The sequence below is a fragment of the Mesoplodon densirostris genome, chromosome 14, assembly GCF_025265405.1.
Source record: "Mesoplodon densirostris isolate mMesDen1 chromosome 14, mMesDen1 primary haplotype, whole genome shotgun sequence".
NCBI classification, from domain to species: Eukaryota; Metazoa; Chordata; class Mammalia; order Artiodactyla; family Ziphiidae; genus Mesoplodon; species Mesoplodon densirostris.
In genome coordinates, this window is record NC_082674.1 from 64,893,077 (window position 1) to 64,910,866 (window position 17,790).

The window sequence follows — 17,790 nt, forward strand, 5'->3', positions numbered from 1 at the left end:
ACAAGTGAATTTAATATGCCTGTGAGTTAAATTGAACAATAATTATAAAGACATTCACCCTAACACATTTGAACGAAATATAATTAAGAACCACAGTTAAACAAGTCTTTAATTTTAATGACCGATATTTTTTCACTTACATGTGAAGGGATTCAATAGCCAGCAGCATTTAAATATAGAAATAGTCCCATCTATTTTCTTTTCCCTTTTATAAAGTGCTATTTTTAACTGGGTAGATTTACTAGCCAGCTTTCCAATAACTTCACTCCATGTCTCTAATAGATTCAAGGAAACACTGGAAAATTGAAAAGATTGAGTATTTTAAACATTTGCAAAACATTGCTACAAAGTATTGAGACTATGAATGTATTTCATTAGTAAAATTAAAAGTGTACCTTGGGCTTCCCTGGTGGCGCAGTGGTTGAGAGTCCGTCTGCCGATAGAGGGGACACAGGTTCGTGCCCCGGTCCAGGAAGATCCCACATGCCGCAGAGCGGCTAGGCCCGTGAGCCATGACCGCTGAGCCTGCGTGTCCGGAGGCTGTGCTCCGCAACGGGAGAGGCCACAACAGTGAGAGGCCCGCGTACCGCAAAAAAAAAAAAAAAAAAAAAAAAAAAAAAAAGTACACCTTACGTGAGAATCATTAAGTTGATTTAATTATTACTTCACAGAAGCATCAGTTCATTAACATTTATGTCAATTTTTGTTAATAATCTAAACCAGAAACAGTTTCTGTAGGCAATTCAACTTTAAGCACTGTCAAGTAGGGTCATGCCAAGTAGAACCAACGGTTAAATAACCCCTAGAATAAAAACTCCGACAAATCAGACTTTTGGAAAAGCAAAACAAGTTAGTGAGAATCAGAAGCAGAGGTAATATTTACTTTAAAGTACCATAGGTTGTTAAAAGTGTTTTCTTTAAATAAAAATTTGTGTAGTTATTAATAATGTACCTTAATACTAAGTGCAGTGGTATTAAAGATAATTAAGAGGAAACCACACAACAGATTAACTCAAAAGTGAATGTTGCCTATTTCTTTAGTTCAGTGACCAAAGCTGAAATTGTTTTTGAAAAGAGGTGAACACTACTTACAAGTAGGGTACCGAGAGATTCCCAATTGTATTCACATTATTCTCAAATTATTATTTGTGCATTTCAACTCTGACCTGACCTTCAGTAGCATCTTAAAAAACAAATGCAATTAGTAAAAACACAGGGTAGTATGTCGGTTTGTTCACACTTACAAACACTACCAGCTTCATTACAATTTGCATTTCCTGTTGCTCTTGGAAGAGTTGCCACTATTAGAAACAGATACGAATGTGCAATGCTCCTGACTCTGCATGGTAGCCGGCAATGTTTCAATCAAAGGGACCCTCAATCATCAACTCAGCACCTGATTTAGATACACTTTCAGTCCTTAGAAACAGGGACTCCAGCGCTGAAGGGTGGCAGGGGGAAAAGAGGCCTAGGTTAAGGTTTGAGGAATCGCTTGGAAATCCACTGCAGCCATAGTGCTAAGGAGAATTCCTCCTCATCCTTTCCAACCCCCCGAAGTAAGAATGCAGCATTTAGCTTAAGTCTTTTCTGGTCTCACTTCCTTGTCTACACCTAGTACCCTATTCCTAAGACGACAAACAAGTCTTAGAACGTTCTAAAAGAAATAATTTTTACCCGAATACATTGGACTTGGGTCTCAATTTAAATGAGGATGAGTGGCCTTTAAAAGACCGGTCCTCCTCTTCGTCCTCCCCCTCCTCCAGGGGCTGCTCCGGGTCTCTGAAAGAGGGTGTGGTGTGGATGATCTGGGTTCGGAAGCGGATTTTGTTGAGTCTGGGTTTCATCCGCCCACTAGAGCTGCCCGAGGCTTTGCGACCCGGCTCCTTCGCTTTGCCCGCAGCCAATCCCTCGGCCAGGTGATGGTGATGGTGATGGTGGTGGTGGTCCCCGCCGTCCTCCAGAGCGTGCGAGAGCCTGCCGGAGATGAGGGTCGACGGCCGCACCCTCGAGAGCCTCCAGCGCCCTCCCCCGCTGCCCGCCGCGCTCTCGGCTTCGTCCTCGTCCAGGGCGCCCACCAGGGTCCGGATCTCCTCGGCGGTGCTCGGGCTCAGGTACTGCGAGGGCTTCTTGCCGCTGTAGTCGCGCACGTCCACGTCCGCGTCGTAGGCCCCGACCAGCAGCTTCACCACCTCCACGTGCCCGTGCATGGCCGCCAGGTGCAGCGCGGTGTAGCCGCCGCTTGTGCGCGCGTTGATGTTCACCGGCAGCCGGTGCTGGCCCGCGAAGCGCACCAGCAGGGCCAGCAGCTCCTGCCGGCCGTGCTTGGCCGCCCAGTGCAGGCAGGTGAAGCCGGTGATGAAGTCGCGCTTGGCCAGCAGGCCGGGCTCGCAGGCCAGCAGCCCCTCTAGGCTGTCCCAGCGGCCGTCGGCGGCCGACAGCATCCACGCGTGCTCCAGAGGGTCCAGCGTCAGCGCGCCCGCGCCCTCCTCCTCTGCCGCCGCGCCGTCCGCGCCCCCGGGGCCGCGCCGCAGCTGCGGTGAGCCGCCCGCCGCCTCCCGGGGCGCGGGGCGGCCGGGCCGCGGCGCATCGCCAGGCACCTCGGGCCGCGCGCCCTCTTCCGCGGGGCCGCCGCGGGGCCGCCTCCCTGGGGGCGCGCTCGGGGCGCCGTCCGCGGGGTCGAAGGGGTCGGCGGGGTCTGCCGCCGAGTGCCCCGGCTCCCTGAGGCGGCCGCGGGCGCGCTGTTCGGGCGTCCCGCCCAGGGCGCCGCCGACGGGCTGCTCCAGCTCGGCCTGGTCCCGGGCCCCGCACTCTACTGGACCCTCCATCCGCGGCCGCGCACCTGGCCCGCTCCGGACCAACGCGACTGGCCCCTCCTCAGGATCCTCGCGCGCCGAAGCGGCCTGACTAGCCGCCACCGCCCCCCGGCCGCGCCCGCGGACACGCCCCCGCCGGACGGACACGCCCACTTCCGGCCTTCACACTGGCCGCCTTACAGCTCCCGCTGGCCCCGCTCCTCTCCGCCCCGCCCCCTTTCAGTCCCCGCGCAGGCCGCAATCAGTGCTCTCCCCGGAGAACACGCCCTGGCTCCACCCACTTCCGGCCCGTGAGCGGTCCGCAATGGCCGCTCCTGCCAGGGGACACGCCCCGACCCCGCCCACTTCCGGCGCCCGCTCCGGCCGCAATCTGTGCTCCAGCCCCACCCCGACGGTCGGAAAAGCAGAGGCCGCTTTTCCGCGCGTCTTTCTCCTCGTGTCCCGAGTGTGCTCCATTTCTTCCCCGGCACTAACTGGTCGTTCTCTAAAAGGTCCGGGCACTCCTGTGACAGGCCCGCTTCGCGCGCGCGGCATCTGGGCGCGGTGGAGACGCGCAGCCCGCCCCGCCCCCCAGCCCACTGAGGCCGCTGGACCCCTCCTCTCATCTCTCCTCCCCTCCCTCTTGGACCCCTGCCCCCCGCGCCATCCCGCCCGGACCCCACGTCACTGAGGCCGCGGGACCCCTCCCCTGAGCTCCCCTCCCTTCCCGACCGGACCCCGCCCCGCACCATCCTGCCCGGCCCTCCACGTCACTGAGGCCGCCGGAGCCCCCTCCGCTGCTCCTCCCTTTCTCCCTCCCGCCCGCCCCGCCCCGTCCCGTCCCGTCCCGTCCCGCCCCCAGCGCCCCTCCACCGCCGGACGCGCCTCTCGGCCGGCAGCAATCGCCTCGCTGGCCCTCCGCCCGCCCAGTCCCCCTCGTACCATGTCTTCCGAGGTGGCGCGGCACCTGGTGAGTCCCCGATCCCCCTCCCCCCTCCCCGGGACCCCCGCCCTCCTGCCATGGCCCCTCCCGGCGGCCGAGGCTTCGCGGGGCTTCCCGTCTTGCCTGTAGTTGAGACTGAAGCGGGGGCGTTTTCTGTAACAGTCCGGAACGCGCGAGAGCGTGCCGGTGGCGGGCTGGCCCACTGACTCGGCCTCCCAGGCCTTCAGAAGCCCCCATTTTACCCAGTATCGACCTCCTTGGGATTGAAGCCTTTTTCTCCCGCCTTGGCGCCCTTTTCCGTTAAAAGAACTGATGTGGCTGATTTGTTCGGTGTTCTGTACCTTTCAAGTCCCTTTTATGCACTGATCTCATTTCAGAAGTAAGCCGTGGGATGGTCACAGTTGTGTCCTCGGCCATTCCAAGCTGTTCCTTGCCCTTTTCACTCTCATTCTCTTGTGAGTGCCGTGGAGTTTTCCAGACGCTATACGTTGTGGAAGGACCACTTGCCTTTTGAAAATTTTGTTTTAATTTCTGATACTATAAATATCAGTAGTCGTAATCCTTGTAAACAAAAGCTCTTCGGGGGCCTGAGACCAAAAAGTTTGAAAAGTGCTGGTCTAAGCAGAATCTCCCAGATTAAAAGTTTAGGTTGTGGGGACCTGAGAGGTTGGGTGATGTTCCCAAGTCACACAGCCCGTTTGTTTGATAGAGCCTGGAGGAGGGTTTTTGTCCTGATTCAGCCCAGGTCTCTTTCCTCTGTGTCCTGTCGTTAGGGAGGTCTCAGCTTTCCTGTCTGGACTGCCTTGTTACCGTTGCTGTGTTGTGTGCACGTGTGGGTGAGGAAAATGTGTTTTAAACTCTTTGGTTTAGAGTGAAGTTCAGTCTTCAGAATTAAACTTGGGCTGGAGAGAGTTTAATCATTTAATTGATGGTGGATTTCTTGTCAGTTGCTGTGCTTATTTTGCAATAAGTTTACCTTTAATTAAACTTTTTGAGATAATTGTAAATTCTTGTGCAACTGTGAGAAGTAACAGAATTCCCCAGCACCCTTTACCCAGTCTTCCTTAATAATAACACGCTACCAACCACAGTGAAGAGCACACCCAGGACACTGACTCTGCTGTGTGAGGACAGAGCTCTCCTTCGCCCCAGGACCCTTCGCTGCCCTTTTGTAGCCACAGCCGCTTCCTTTCCACTCCACCTCCTCCTTAGCCCCCAGCAACTACTGCAGTCTGTGATTTCTATGAGTTTGTCATTTCGAGACTGTTATATAATGGGATCGCCCAGTGTGTAACCTTTGGGGATTGGATATTTTTCATTCAGCAGCGTCCTCTGGAGGTTCATTCAAGTGTCGCAAGTATCATTAGTTTGTTCCTTTTAATTGCTGAGTAGTATTCCGGGGGTGGATATACCACACTTTGTTTGAAGGACACCTAGGTTGTTTCCAGTGTTGGGCTAGTATGAATAAAGCTGCTTTAGTAATGTAACATGAGGAAGACGTAAGTCGTCAGTTCTCTGGGATTCACATGACAGTTGCATGTTTAGTTTCATAAGAAACTGCCAAACTCTTTCCCAGCGTTTCTGCACCGTTTTTCATTCCCATCAGCAATGTATGCAAGATCAGTTTCTCCACATCCTCCCCAGCGCTTGGTGCTCCTGTTTTTTCATTTAGACCTTCTGATAGGTATGTAATGATATATTGGGGTTTTAACTTGCATTTTTCTAATGGCTAGTGATGTTAAACATCTTTTCATGTGCTTGTTTGCCATCTGTATATTCTCTTCAGTGAAATGTCTCTTCATTTCTTTTGCACATTGTCTAATTGGATTTTTTTTTACTGCTGATTTTAGACGTTTTTAAAATATATATTCTAGACACCAGTCCTTGCTATGTGGTTTGCAAATGTTTTTTCTCATTCTTTGTGGGGTTTTTTTCATCCTCTTAAAGAACCTTTTGCAGAGCAAACATTTTTAAAAGTTTTAATAACATCCATTTTATCAGTTTTTCATCATAGGGATTGTACCTTTGTGTCAAGTCTAAGAATCCATTGCCTAACTCAGAATACCAAAGGTTTTCTCTAAATTTTTTCCTAACAGTTTTATAGTTTGTTTCACATCTAAACCTGTGACCCATTTTGAGTTAATTTTTGTATAAGATACAAGACTTAGGTCAAGGGTCATTTTTGGCTTATGGATGCTCCAGCATTTGTTGAAAAGGCTATCTATCCTCTCTTGAATTGCTTTTGCACTTCTGTCAAAAATCAGTTGAGCGTGTTTCTGTGGATCTCTTTCTGGCATCTCTGTTAGCATGCAGTCTTGATTCCTGTAGCTATATAAATAAGTCTTGAAATAGAGTCGACTGATTCTTCTCACTTTATTCTTATATTTCAAAAAATTTTTTGGCTATTCTAGTTTCTTTGCCTTTCATTATAAATTTTAGAATAGTCTTGTGTACCTACAAAGAATTTTGCTGGGATTTTGATAGATATTACATTAAGTCTACATATTAGTTTATGGAGAGGGACTTTTAAACTTACAAATTTAAATTCCTTAATAGTTATCTGGCTATTCATGTTATTTCACACTGGGTGAGTTGTGATGGTGTGTGGTTTTGTGATCCATTCCTTCCAAGTTGTCAAATTTCTGTATATAGAGTTGTTCATAATATTATCTTATTATCCTTTTGATTTCTTCAGTCTGTAGTGATAGTGCCTGTTTCATTCCTGATATTGGTAATTTGCATCTTCTGCCTTTCTTTGTCAGTCTTGCTAGAAGTTTGTCAATTTCATTGATCTTTTCAAAGAACTATTTGTTTCATTTGTTTTTCTCTATTATTTTTGTATTTTCAATAAACTGATTACTGGTCTTCACTTTATTTCCTTTGCTTGCTTTTGGTTTATTTTGCTCTTCTTTTTCTAAGTTCTTGAGGGGAGACCTTAGATCACTGATTTGAGACTTTTCCTCCTTTCTAATATACGCACGTGGTGTTAATGAATTTCCCTCTCAGCAAGGCTTTAGCTGTGTTCCACAGATTTTAGCATGTTGTATTTTCATTTTCATTCTACCTTTAGGTTTTAAAGAGCTCTGTGTTAAATCTCACTTGAAACTCTTCAGATTTTCAGACCTTTTTTTTTCATAGAAGAGGACATTAAGACTCAAAGATATGTTGTACAACACAGGGAGTATAGCCAGTATTTTGTAATAACTGTAACTGGAAACTGACCTTCAAAGGTTGTATTAAAAAGACTCAGGGAGGTTTAGTGCATGCTCAAGGAATCACAGCTAGTGATGATGAGGTCTGCTTTTGGCCATATTGTGCCTGCCACTGTCTCCACATGTCCCCCATTAGTAATTGCATAAGTTTTATGATTCAAGAGATCTTGACAGTATAGTTATTTATTGCTGACTCTGATAGTGGATGTTGTAATGATGTTGACAGGTGTCTTTCCAAGGACGGGATACTTTTAGACCATGTGTTTGGAGCATCTGTTTTGAGAAACATGGTGACCATATTCTCTCAGGAGCCATGACTGACTACATTCTAGAATTTTCATATTTCTTTCAGTCTGCTTTTCTGACACTAGAAAAATTTAAATTATGGAATAACTAAATTGTTGGGGCAAATTTAAAAAAATGAACCGGGTATTGAGACTACAAAAGGAAGGTAGAGTCAAACAGAGCATGTGAAAGGTTTTTGAAATGCAGCCTTTGGGAGAAATGAAGTGAAGGAAAATGAACCTAGGTGTCAGAATTTCACTCCCATTTCTTTGTGTTACAAGGGAAGATGCCTGGAGACGCAAGTAAGCGGAAGTGGCAGCTGTGCCATATGAACATGGAGGGCTGAGACTGTGGAACCTCTGTTAGGGGAGAGGGATAAAGATACACCCTCTCAGCCGTGTTCCATTTAAGGCCATCGGGAATCTTTTCCTGTTGAAACAATCCTAAATACTCGGACATCTAGGCCAGAGACAAGTGACAGATGGAAATGTAAGCACATGGCAGTTTAGTAGAGGTTGCATGGTAATCATTTAGTTCACAAAGGATGTGTTTCAGAAATGCTTATTACCAGAAGTAGAAATTATATAGGAGGAATAGGGTTGTTTTCTGGGATGTCAGACCTGAGTAAAACAACTGAAGCAAGTATTAAAATTATGACATATGCTGAAAAAATAAAATATGCATCGTGAGGCATAAGAAGGAGTTAAGGTTGGGGGAAAGGAGAAGAGGCAGTTTCTGTTTGAGACGTGTGTGTGGGAGGGACTGGGAGGACGGGCTGGCCCTGCAGGTTCCTGCCAGGTGTGATGGGGTCCCCGGCCCCTCCAAGCCAGTTTCAGGCAGCCTAGCGTCACACAACCACAGGGCTTACCAAAGATGAGGTGCAAGAACTGTGGGACGTCGTCTCTGGTCTCCTTTCCCTCTCCTCTGAAGAACCGGATCAAGGTTATCCTGCCCTCTATTTGGACCATGTTTATGGAGACAGTGAGGAGTCCTTTTGTTCTTATTAGACAGTGTGATTGATATGTGTAGGAAGAGGCCATAAGTAATGAAATGCTAGGTAGAGAGTATATTGATGGATGCCATAAATGTTTTGTGAGTGGTCTGTACTTGTTTTTTCATGGACAAATGTAAGTTGTGCACAGTGATATTTTCGCTTAGTTGAGTGTATACTCTTTCACTGGACTATTACTTTGCGTTATTAATTAAGCCAGGATTGCTTGAATGATTTTCAAACATTAAAAGATGTCTTTGTTATAAAGGAGCTTTGTTTTAAGATGAGTTGTTAACTGGGGCCGTCCTGTATGTGTAAGTGGGAAATTGTCCTCATTGGCAAATTGGTAGCTAGGATGCTCAGTCTGCAGGGCAGTGACTCAGGGCTTCAGAAACAAAGGCATTGAGTGTCCCCACCAAGTCTCCTCTTGTGAAAGTATAACTAGCTTAGGGAAGGTTAGTCAGAGGTCACTTTCCTAACCCCTGGTGAGATCTCGGGAACGGAGAAAGGAGTTTGATTAGCAGTGAAAACGGGCAGTTGATTTAGGACCAACCTGGGTGAAGAGACTGGAGCGCAGGGCAGCGTGGAGAGGGCTGCGGAGGGAGGTGGGAAATGCTGCATGCAAACGTGGCCTGTTTCAGTCTTTGTCTAGAGCAGTAATTATCATTTTTCATTATTGCCCTTTCTGGAGAAAAATGAAATTTAAATCAAATTTAGTTAATTCATAACATTTAATTAGTCTTATTAAATTAATTGATCCAATTAATTAAGTTTTCCCTAATGAGAGGAATTCAGTACTAAAGAATAAATTTTTTCAGATAGGGTTGATTGAGCTTTGGAGGTCCACAAACCACTGATTTTTTTTTTTTTTGGTCCCCAAAGAACCAATTTCTACCACCTTTGTGGTGGGGGGGATACCCCCATTGAGAATGCATGATCTAGAGTTAGTTTTTCTAGGAATAGGGCAACAGGTGTACTTTGTCTGCTGATGGATTTGAAAACTTAGTCTAAGACTGTAAATCGTCTGTACAATATGGGTTAAATAAGGCATTTGTGAACCTACTCAGGACCTTAACCATAATGTTGTTTCATGGAAACTGTATTCTAGATCCAAAAAGCTTACTAAAATGAACTTTTGGAAAATACAACCTATATGTGAGATGGTGGTTTGTGCTAGCTTTAAATTTATATAAAGAGTGAGGCCTTTTTGCCAAAACTCAATATTGAGCTTAGTATTAAAGGAAGAGATGGCCATGGATTAGCAGAGAAGTAACATTTTAGGCAGGAAGAAGATTGTTCATCTCAGACTCAGCCTATATACTCAATCTTAAAATATCACGAGATGCCTTTGAATTGCATTTGCCAATCATGAAAAAAATAGCTTTAAAATTTAATGTATATTTTTTAAAAACTAAAGGAAACTTTAACCATTATTTTCAACTTCTTTAGATGAATCTTTACTTTTTTAGTGGTCTGGTAATCTCTAAAGATCTTTGCAAACACTAAAGTATTCAAGGTATATTTTTGTATGGGACACCACTGGGGTAACTGAATGCTCCCCGTGCTAACATGCGTTCACTGGGGCAAGTGCTTGACTTGCATTATCACATTTCTCCTCCCGACTCCATGAGCCGAGTACTGTTATCTCCGTTTTGGGGGTTGAGGGTTAACTCTCTCAAAATTTGTTAACAGACTGTCTCTTGTTTTGCTCCTGTTCGTGCTGGTGCCTCTTTGGCCCGGGCCCTGGCACATGGCTTTGGCAGTTGCTTAGTGCTCCCAACCTTTGCATCTCTTGCAACCATAAGCAGTTAGCTCCAGCAGCCCTCTTTTTAAATTTTATTTATTTATTTTTTTAAATTTATTTATTTATTTATTTATTTTTGGTTGTGTTGGGTCTTCGTTTCTGTGCAAGGCCTTTCTCTAGTTGCAGTGAGCGGGGGCCACTCTTCATGCGGTGCGCGGGCCTCTCACTATCGTGGTCTCTCTTGTTGCGGAGCACAGGCTCCAGATGCACAGGCTCAGTAGTTGTGGCTCACGGGCCCAGTTGCTCCGCGGCATGTGGGATCTTCCCAGACCAGGGCTCGAACCCATGTCCCCTGCATTGGCAGGCGGATTCTCAACCACTGTGCCACCAGGGAAGCCCCTATTTTTATTTTTTATTTAATTATTTTTGGTTGCATTGGGTCTTCGTTGCTGCGCGCAGGCTTTCTCTAGTTGTGGAGAGCGGGGGCTACTCTTCGTTGCGATGCAGGGGCTTCTCTTGTTGCGAAGCACGGGCTCCAGGCGCGCGGGCTTCAGTAGTTGGGGCATGCAGGCTCAGTAGTTGTGGCTTGCGGACCCTAGAGCGCAGGCTCAGTAGTTGTGGCACACAGGCTTAGTTGCTCCGCGGCATGTGGGATCTTCCCGGACCAGGGCTCGAATCTGTGTCCTCTGCACTGGCAGGCGGATTCTTAACCACTGTGCCACCAGGGAAGTCCCAGCAGCCTTCTTAAGCCATACATTTACACTGATGTCATGTTAACCCTTCTCTCTTGTGACCTTGGTCATTGAGACAATTTCTAGGGGCTCTCTGTTTCGGGAAAAGATAGGCTGCTTGTCATATAGTAACAGAGATTCTGTTGTGTGAAAAAGAATTATAATTTACAGTTTCCACGTGACTGAGAGCCAAAAGAACCTAATACTTAATTGTAATTTAAACAATTGGAGAGAATATTTTATTCTCATTGCTTATTTGCATATTTTGTTGAATATTTTCTTTTTTATTGCTTCTCACAAATAATCATACATGTATCATCTAAATCATTTAGTTTGTCTTCAGATATTCTGTTTTTGTTATCTACTGCTTTCCCATGTATTGATTACTTACTTAGACTTTAAAATTTTGTTATATCTTTAAGAATTAACTTTTTTATTAAGCTATAATTTATGCACAGTGGAATTTACTTTTTTAGTACAAAGTTTCATGAGTTCTGATGAATACATACAGTCAGGTAACCACAGCCACAATGAAAAATAGAGAACTGTTCCAGCATCCTCCACCCCACATTCCTTGGTGCTTCTTTGCAGTTCTTCTAGTCTCTATCACTTTTCTGCCCCTATTGCTTTGCCTTTGCCAGAGCATCATGCATATGGGCTTCTCATAGCCTTTGAGCTGGCTTCTTTAGCTAAGAGCACTGCCTGTGAGATTCATCCATCACGTTGCTCATGTCCCTCTATTGCCAAGTGCTATTCTATTGTGTGGATGGGCCACAGTTTAGTTTGTTCATCCATTTTCCAGTTGAAGAACATCTGCGCTGTTTTTCAGTTTTTAATAAAGTTACTACATACATACATTCACATACAGGTTTTTATTTGAATAATAGTTTTCATTGTACTGGGGTTGATATCTAGGAGTAGGATTGCTGAGTATAAGTGTGCGTGTGGTTTTTTTTTTTTGGCTATGTTGGGTCTTTGTTTCTGCGCGCAGGCTTTCTCTAGTTGCGGCGAGCGGGGGCTACTCTTCATTGCAGTGCACGGGCTTCTCATTGCGGCAGCTTCTCTTGTTGTGGAGCACGGGCTCTAGGTGCGCAGGCTCAGTAGTTGTGGCGCGCGGGCTCAGTAGTTGTGGTTTGCGGGCTCTAGAGCGCAGGCTCAGTAGTTGTGGCGCACAGGCTTAGTTGCTCCGTGGCATGTGGGATCTTCCTGGACCAGGGATTGAACCCGTGTCCCCTGCATTGGCAGGCGGATTCTTAACCACCGTGCCACCAGGGAAGCCCGGTAAGTGTGTTTTAACCTTATAAACTGCCAAACTGTTTCTCAAAATGTTTGTGCCAAAATTTGCATTCCCACTAACAATGCTTCTGCATCCTTGCCAGATAGTTTTTTTTTTTAAGTCATTCTGATGGGTATGTAGTGATACCTTGTGTTTTAATTTACATTTGTCTGATGACAAATGATGTTGAGCCTCTTGTCATGTGCTTGTTTGCTATCCCTATATCTTTGGTGAAGCATCTGTTCCAATTTTTTCCTGTTTTTTTTAAATTGAGTTATTGTCTTTTGAGTTGTACAAGTTTTTAAAAATATATAGATATTTCTGACATAAGTTCTTCATGAGATAAATGATTTACAAATCTTTTATCCAAGTATGTGTCTTGTTTTTTCATTCTCTTAACAGTGTGTTTTGAAGAGCAGAAGTTTTTTAGTTTATTAGGTTCAGTTTATCATTTTTCTCTTGTGGATCATGCTTTTGGTATTGTAGCTAGGAAACCTTTGCCTTCTTCAGACAGAAGCTCCTTGACTGGAGAAGAGGAGCCTCTGTGGGGGACGTAGGGCGGAGGGGACCGGCGGCGGGGGGCTGTGTGTGGAAGCTTCCCGTGGTTCATGGACACCTGGCAGCACAGAGCCCCGAGGGGAGGTGGTCACCACTCCCCATCATTCGCTCTCATCCTGGAAAGTTCCGGGCTTTGACTCTCACAGGCCTGGCATACTGTATGCTCACCGCCTCTGTTCAGCCACCTCTGAAACGCCTCCTGCCGCAGGGCCTGATGGATCTCCAGCGAGTGACCTGTGTGATCGCAGCCCATTTCAGCCTCCTGCCTCCTCTCCTTCAGTGTCCTGCTCTCCACCCTACTTTAGCCTCACCTTCTGGTAGGGAGCACCTTGACCTTGTCATCCATAAGAGCACCCCTGAGATCTCAGTCTGACCACACCTCCCCTCTTTCTGTTCACCCCACCAGGTGCTCCCGGTCCCACGGTTCTCTGATCCCGCCGCCTTTCCCTTCCCCTCACATCCTCCACGCCCTCTTGTCCCTTCGTGGCACGTCTCAGCCGCCTCTCTCGCTTCATCATTCTCCTCCGGCAAACCCACGCCGCCTGCAGTCAAGCGGTGCCGGACTCCGCTCCTGCGTCCTCACAGCCGAATGCGATGGAGGAGCATTGTGCTGAGTGGTCTTCCTTCATGTCGTGACCACTCGGCTCAAGAGGCCTTGATGCTGCCGACAGACTGTACCGCATGTTCCTCGTTTATTCACCGTCTCATCTTTCTAGGTCGACGATTGGCAAACATTTTCTTTAATGGGTCAAATAGTAAACATTTTTGGCTTTGCGGGCCATGTGGTCTCTGTGTACATTGTGTCCTGAAAGCAGCCGCACACGGTCGGTCAAGGAATGGGGGTGGTACTCGTTCTCTTCCAGTGCTTTCTTCCAGGACTCCATACTTCTCCGGATTTCTTTCACCCTCTTTGACTGTTCCTTCTCAGTCAGTTGGACTGATTACTCCCAGTGCCCCAAACTTGAAGTGTCAGAGTCCCCCCAGGGCTCAGTTCTGGGAGCCCTCTCTTTTCTAAGCACCTTCACTCCCAGGGTGACTCACCTCGTCCCACAGCGCTGAGGACTTGCCGTGTATGGATGACGTCACAATTGTTACCTCCAGTCCGGGTATCTCTGCTCTGTCCACTTGAGCATCCTGCTGCCTACTCGGGACCTTCACTTGAGTGTCCAGCAGGCATCTCCAGTTCCAAGGAGAGCCGCCTTCCCTAACCCCTCCTTCTGCAGTCTTCCCAGTTCCAGGAAGGGAAGCTCCCTCCTCCCCGTTGTTCAAGCCCAGAACTTTGGAACCGTTCTCCACATGACTCCACATTCTACACTGAGCCTTCAGCAAGTTCCGTTGGCTCTGCTGTCGAGGTGGATCCAGAATGTGCCCACGTCTCACCTCTTCCACCACTAACAGACTGCCATGGGTTAATGCAGTAGCCTTGCACCTTGTCTCCTTGCTTCTGCCTTGCCATCCTTCAGTGTCCTCTCAACACAGTAGCTGTAATGAATCTTGTACTACAAAGATAACTCACGTCCCTTTATGCTAAAAGCCCTTCAAAGCCAAGTTCTTCAGTACGCCGTGGGAACCCTGTGAGGTCCGGCGCCACTCTGCCTCTCTCTCCCTCTGCTGCTTCGCCTGCTCGCTCTTCCGGGAACCCAAGAGCGCACACAGCTGCCACATCTTTGCAGGTGTCCATTCCCTCTGCCAGGAACGCTCTTCCTCCAGGCGCCCCTTCACCGCTCCGCTCCCTATGCTCCTTCCGGCCTTCGCGGAGCTGCCGTCTCCCTATAACCACCCTGCTCAGAGCGGTGCCCCTGAGCCATGCCTCCTCCTCATTTCCTATACCCATCCCCCTTTGCTGCCTTATTGTTCTGTGCTGCACTTATTATTCTCTGTTATCACGTCAGAGCATGTGTTTCACTTTGATTTCTGCCTTTCTTCCCCTAACTGGAATGGAAGCTCCATAATGACTTAATGTTTTTTCTTCTATTTTACTAAGTTATTCATCCCCAGGGCCTCGGACAGTTCCTGGAATATAGAAGGCACTCAATTCATCTCTCTTAAATAAATGCGTTTTTATAGATATTTGAGGAAGACATATTCTTTTTTCTACATTAGTCTTTGTTAAATTCACATAAGTAATAATATTAATGGATATCAAGAAAAGGAAATATTCTCCTCCCTTTAGAATCAGACTCTATACATGCTTGCTCCTATGTATAAATAATTTTTACTTGTAACCATGGTGTCAACAAAATCTTATATTCTTTTTTTGCCAGTTAATATCACATATAATTTCTCTTTTCATAATTATTGCTTCTAATCTTTGTAAAAATATTCCCTGTAGCCAATATTTCAGTATAGACTCTTAGTATATGCAACTTTATCCTTCCTTTTGAAGATTTATCTTTTTCTGACTTACAAGAATGGGATAATAACTTCTAAACTATTACTAGGAATATAGTACTAAGTAGTATAGTATTAACCATGTTCTGTCTGAAAAGTAAACCTGACTGGCTTGGTGAGCTGGGCTGGATTTTTAGTGCTCTCATCTATGTGGAAGAGTACAAGTCTTATGGAATCAGGGGACACTTTAAGAGAAATGGGAACTACCACTGTATTTGTTTTTAATAACCCTGTAAAAATTACCCTAGATTTATTTTACACTTGACTGAAGATTCCAGTGATTAGGTGGAAGCTCCTTGAGGGATCCGGGGCTGTAGGAACCTTAAACTCAAATTTTCTTTCCTGCTAAGCACTGCGGCCTATCAGTTTACCTTTGTCTGAAAGGCATGGAGGTGCTCCTGGCCTCACTGGGAGGCTGAGGGAATGTCCCGCCCTGCTGCCTTCTGCTGTCCTCCTCGCACTTAAACTGAAGCCGCCTTAGGTTACACTGCACTTACTGCAGCTTCCAGCCACGCCAGGGGTGCACTCATACTTCTGCACACATTGACTCCTTTACGTCCTTTTCTCCTTTGCTAGGAAAATTCCTATTTCTCCCTCAAGGCTCAGCTCAAGCCTTTTCTTGGCAGTGCCATTTCTCACCGTGCAGGGGTCATTTCACCACGAGCCACTCCTGTGCCCTGTCCATAGTTGTACGCACATCTCCTACCTGTGCTCAAATTCAAACCGCAAAGATATGACTTATTCACCTTTGAGCCTCAATGCCTGGGGTCCTGAAAATGTAGGTGTTTTAGTAAATACTGTGTATATTTGTGGAATAAATGAAAAGCAATGTATATTGATAGACTTCCCACTTATTCCTCAGTATTCTTTTCTTCCCCAAATGTTCCTTGTTAGTTTTAAGTCCTTTAAATGAGTTCTTCTGCCTTCCCCTGTCCTAAGTAATTGACTTCTCAACTTTGATAGGCTTGTCACCTAGGCTGCCTGGGACATACTTCCTCTCCCTGGAATGCAAACCATCTACTTTTCATTTAAATAAGCCTTTCCATATCAACTAGGTATGGTTGTGTTGTGTCTTTCCTTAATCCACCTTGTCTGTACTTGCAGTTTCCCATGACTCATCCTTCATTCTCCATCACATCACATACTTTTCCTCATTGCTTGCTCACAGGTCATACATTCTGAGTTGAAAGCGATATTAGAAGATCAGAGCCGGAACTGGCGCCACAGTTTGCCCGGGTCAGCAGCTGAATCCCTCCCGGGAAGCCCATCCTGTCTTGTTAGACACCTTGAGACCTTCAGAAGTTTCTCTTTGTTGTGTCAGGTCAGCTTCTCTAGTTCATTCATGGGTCCTGCTTTTTCCCTTGGGAGATTCATCTCCATGAGACAGACTATAGATGTTTGAATATGCTTTGCTGTCCCCTGATGCTGCAACAGGCCAACAACATTGGGGAAAAGTACCTCACACAGAACTAGAAAGTAATTTTTAGAAGGCTTAAAAACTTCTGTGTAAGACATGAAGCCATAAGAGAACTCAGAAAAAAATTAGATTCATGTTTTTCAAAAACTTTGGAGTGTGGAAAGATTTTCTACGCTTTACATTTAAGGAAGAATCCATAATAGAAAAGATCGATAGATGGAGCTCTATGGAAACAGAGATCAGTGACAAATCCAGAAAAGACATTTGTAATACACATGACAAGCATGGAGTTACATCCAACAGCTCTCGTTAATAAACAAAAAAGGAATACCCTAATAGGCAAATGGGAAAACGTGAACTGGTGATGAATGAAAATATACTATGTACTTTTTAGGCCAGTTACCTGAAAAAAAATGTTCAGAATACCAGAAATCAAATTAAGATTTCAGTTTTTACCTAACAGATTGACACTTAAAAATTGTTAACACCTGTATTGATGACTATATAATGGAATGATACTTTATTTTTATACTGATTTTGGAAATGTTAAGTTTGGCAATATGTTTATACCTCTGACCAGTAATTACAGTCTAGGGATTTCTTGTGAGAAAACTTATCAGATAGATGTACACAGTGATCGATGGTTGTACAGGTGTGTGTGGGATCCTCAAGGAAGAGCCAGGAGTGTTAGAGATTGACTGAGGGGGTGGGGCCTGGGGCGGGGGAGGGTAACGCCCTGGAGGAGAAAGGGGAGGAAGCAGAATCCACAGAGAGACCCTCAGAGGCCATGCGGATCCGGCAGAGTCTGCACCAGCCCAGTGCCTGCCAGGGCAGCCTGCGCGGGGCAGAAGAGCCCCGGTCCTGACACCGCACCACGCTCAGGCCTCAGCTAGGGCTGCCTGGGAAGGCGTGGTGTGGGTCCAGTCCTACAGGCCCAGCTGCTGGAGACCATCAGCTCATTGCATCCTGTGTAGCCAGAGGGCAGTTCTTGTTGGAGGGACACCTGCGGGGCAGCCACCGAGGAGTGTTCATGGTAGTGTTATTAAAGTGACACAATTAGAAAGGGTGTTTTTTTTTTCCTGTAATAAACATAAAATACTCTTTTTCTCATTAAGTGGGGGAAAGTAATTTCAAAATAAGATTGCATTTGTATCTGAAGCAGCTACATACACATTACTGTAAGGGTTTTTTTTTGAGCTTAAAATCCCTAACTCTTTTTCATATGAATTACTATCAAGAATTTTCCAATCTTGATGATCTTTTGAGGCTGCATATGAGACTTTGTAGTTACCCTTTAACTTTTATGTTTATTGGAGACGGTGGTAAAATTGAAGTGATATTTTGATGGAACTTGGCCTACCCTAAACTGCCGTCAACCAAGACTGTCTTGGAGGGACAGGAGGCCAGCATGTTGCTTCTCGTGACAGTGCCCAGTCTTATTGATTCAATT

At 46.2% G+C, this 17,790-nt stretch overlaps 2 protein-coding genes across 3 annotated transcripts in view; one reads left to right on the forward strand and one right to left on the reverse strand.

Annotated features, from left to right (window-relative positions):
* Nucleotides 1–701: 701 nt before the first annotated feature.
* Nucleotides 702–2,898, reverse strand: SOWAHC (sosondowah ankyrin repeat domain family member C). Its single transcript, XM_060117516.1, has one exon. It carries the CDS (start codon nucleotides 2,823–2,825, stop codon nucleotides 1,671–1,673), a length of 1,155 nt encoding a protein of 384 aa, XP_059973499.1. The 5' UTR covers nucleotides 2,826–2,898; the 3' UTR covers nucleotides 702–1,670.
* Nucleotides 2,899–3,619: 721 nt separating this feature from the next.
* SEPTIN10 (septin 10) overlaps nucleotides 3,620–17,790 on the forward strand; it is a 53,955-nt gene continuing 39,784 nt past the window's right edge. Inside the window, exons 1-2 of one of the 2 annotated variants that reach the window (XM_060117245.1) lie at nucleotides 3,620–3,762; nucleotides 16,092–16,244. In XM_060117245.1, the coding sequence (XP_059973228.1) occupies nucleotides 3,736–3,762; nucleotides 16,092–16,244 (180 nt within the window). In that variant the 5' untranslated portion in view covers nucleotides 3,620–3,735. The remainder of the gene's footprint in view (nucleotides 3,763–16,091; nucleotides 16,245–17,790) is intronic. The other variant, XM_060117244.1, reaches the window with a different exon arrangement.